General features: G+C 40.6%; 1 protein-coding gene across 1 annotated transcript in view; it reads right to left on the bottom strand.

The window, feature by feature from the left end:
- Positions 1-1,579: 1,579 nt before the first annotated feature.
- The window catches only part of LOC101859469 (neurexin-4), a gene marked incomplete at its 5' end in the record, with an annotated part of 32,920 nt that continues 31,029 nt past the window's right edge, over positions 1,580-3,470 (bottom strand). The window contains 1 exon segment of the mRNA XM_005093968.2: positions 1,580-2,174. Coding sequence (XP_005094025.2) covers positions 1,984-2,174 — 191 coding nt within the window.

Below are 3,470 nucleotides of genomic sequence, written 5' to 3'. Positions count from 1 at the left end.
AGGAAACCGTTTATCTGTCACTGGACAAAGGAATGAAGGACATATGGCCACGTAGGGGATCTCAATCACACTAAAATATATGACCCTTAAAAAACAAAATCGTCTCAAGTGACAAAACAGCCCAAGAAAATTACGCAATATAATTAGCTGACATATACTCAATGCTACTACTTTTAACCTCACTTCTGTCAATACAATTTAAATTTCCACCCCCCCCCCCCCCCCAAAAAAAAAGCAACAACAAACAAAGAAACAGCGGAAAAAAAACAACAAAAGAAAAAGAAAACAACTCAATTATAATTAAGAATAATTATTTTTCCACTAATCACCCCCCCCCCCCCCCAATAAATAAATACAAGTTTCAATCATAACTCCTCAAACAGTGGTAATAAAGACAATTGTTCTTTTCGTGGGTCAATATTTGATCATCCTTTATGTAATTCTACTAGTATAGTATATCAGTAGTATGTTGGGCTTTTGTCAACGCCAGACTAAGGACAGTAGATCTCAAAGAAGTTGGGAAATAATTCTGCTATATTCAAAGCAACTGAAGTGACACTCTCTCACGCTCAAGATCCTTCCAGAAGGGCAAAGGCACTTGGACATAAACACAAGAACGGCAATCAAACTATTAGCTTATTTTTCAACGTAACCTTCCTTCACCAACCATCCACTCAGAGAGAGAGGAAGAGGGAAAGAAAGAGAGAGAGAGAGAGAGAGAGAGGGGGGGGAGAGAGAGAGGGGGGAGAGAGAGAGAGAGGGGGGGAGAGAGAGAGAGAGAAAGAGAGAGAGAGAGAGAGAAAGAGAAAGGGAGAGAGAGAGAGAGAGAGAGAGAGAGAGAGAGAGAGAGAGAGAGAGAGAGAGACAGAGACAGAGAGAGAGAGAATAACACAGAAGGAGGGACAGACATTTTGTGATTTTCTTACAACAAGATTAAAGAGAAAGGGTTAGTGACGCACAGCATTGAGCACAGGAAATTAGTGGAAAGAGATCAAGCAAGGACTGTGATTTTTGACAAAAGTATAGCCCTTTACTGTACCATAACTGAATTCCTTTAGTCCGTATCTAAAAATGCTACTTCAGGGGGCAATGGCAATACATATACATGTATAAAATGGCTACCATCTCGTCTTATTTTTGTAAATTATGAATACGAGTGAGAAATATATATATACAAACAACAGACTTAAGCACACAAGTTGTAAAAGACAGACACACATATATTCTTCGTGTCAAGCAATTACAATTACAAATTCCTCTCACACTCTTCATTCGTCCCATTCTGGTTCAGATAATACATTCACCCACGCCTGCTATGCGAACTATGTACACAACTACTTTACAATTAAATTGGTCTACCAGTGGCTGGTTGTGTAAAACGCATCCATACAAACTTACACTTACTAATTAAGTAAGACAAATGAGAAATACCCACCTCAAACAAAATGGTTAAAACATGAAAAAAAATTCCAATAAAAAAAAAATTAAATTAAAAAACCCCAACTTCCAGCTAAGTTTTCAACTTTACAATGAATTTGTTGATCAAGTAATTTACCTGCAAGTGTGTGTGTACGGGGGGGGGGGGGGGGGGGGGGGGGGGGTTTAATAAATCAATAAACTAGCTTAAAATACTTTATTTACATTGCTTTTATAACAAGAGCGTAAAGTATCATATTTTCCTGAAAGTAGAAATTTCTTGATGTAGGCAGTAGAGGGGTAAGTACTGGCAATCTCTTTTGCCATGGATCTCAGAAGTCATTTCCTTCCTTCTAACGTACGCTAACAAGCACCCCGGCCACACTGTTACACTCACACACACACATACATACCCATGCCTGTCCACTACACACACACATCAACACTGCACATTCTGCAATAATCAAACAGCAGGCTCTATCAACATTCAGAAACACACACACACACTCAAAACTCATACACACACAAACCATCTTTAACAAACAAACTACCAAGGCTTCGTCCTCACTACATAAAGTACTCATAACTCTTGGCCATGTTGGGCAGACCCGTCTGGTTATAGACAACAGCACTATCGGGATTATCTGCGTACTCTGCTCCAACTGCTTCCTCCGTCTCGTAATCGGCTCCCTCAAAACGCTTCCGGCAGCAGAAGAGTACCACGCAAGCTATGAGGATGACGATGATTGCACAGCCAACTGAAGAGGTAATAAAACTGATGATGGGGTTGATGCACAACTGCCTCTATGAAATACGAAAATCAGAATCTCTGGGGGTAGGTGGGGGGAAACAACAAACAAACAAAAAAACCCATCAGGATCTGGTGAAAAAAATCAGGATCCATGCAATGACAAATCATATTCATATAACACATACCTGTGCTCACTGGAAAATGTTCTGTTGTGTGCTTTTCTTGAGCTGCCTCAACCTAAAAGTGCCAGTGAAGTGTTTTATAGTCCACTACAAAAATGAACTGTATTGACAACCGTGAATTGTATTGGCAGTTCATCACACTGGCAATTTCTGTCTGTCTCTTTTTCTGTCTCCTTCACAGAGCTCTCCATACACGGCGCACAGAAACAGGATACTTTAGTTGAGAACTCAGGTAACCATTGGCGCGCTGACCTGTGACGGTGAACGGGGTCATCGCGTGGGCATTCTTCGGTCAGCGTGACCGCGCGGGAGGTTTAGAAAATCGTATTTTTCATTCTGAATTGAGCCCTAATTAACACAATAACATTGACTTAAAGACATCACTGCATGCGGGTATCAGTAGTTCCAAGTCTTTTTCATGATATTTCAAAAACAAAGATAATCAGCATTGGTCTGTTTAGTTGTAACAGACAGTGCAAGATAGTCATGTCTGATTCCCGATATCGGTTCTAGTTATGATGTAATGAACGCCGATAATTAGAAAACTGAGTGTCAGGATTAGTTCATCTTTAAGGGACACAAACGTAACACATAAGGGTATCTACTCACCAAATTTCACTGCTACTGCAGTTTGTGTTACCTCAAAATGGTTCATCTATGCATCACATTGTCGTAAATATATATCCACATATTTCCCTCACTTAGAAGACAATAACTCCATACGAATCATGGCGTAGGCTATAGGTTTTATTCTCTTTTTAAGTTTTGTTGTTAATTGTTCTTCTTTTTTAGTGAGTGGATGCGTCTCTGTCTTACTCATTGCATGGCTGGTGGTTTCTATGTCTTTGATCATGGGAGATGTTGTGCTGTCTTGGGTAGGCCTAACTGTTTCATGTATCTGGGCTGGAGTTGATGAAGCCAAGGGAGTCGCAGACAATGTTTGGCCGTCAGTGGGTGTGAATGATGACAATGGAGAAACACGGACAGTGCTTACGCTGTGCTCACAACTGCTATCATGCAGTATGGGAGAATTTGTGACCGATGTGCTCTGACTGATTGTGTTGGTGTGAGCTACGATGTGACTGTCCTGAACCATTGTGTCTGCATGTTGTACACCTACG

This window comes from Aplysia californica, unplaced genomic scaffold (genome assembly GCF_000002075.1).
Source record: "Aplysia californica isolate F4 #8 unplaced genomic scaffold, AplCal3.0 scaffold00073, whole genome shotgun sequence".
Taxonomy (NCBI): Eukaryota; Metazoa; Mollusca; class Gastropoda; order Aplysiida; family Aplysiidae; genus Aplysia; species Aplysia californica.
The sequence above is the reverse complement of the archived record's forward strand: the minus strand, read 5'-3'. Positions and strand labels throughout refer to the sequence as shown.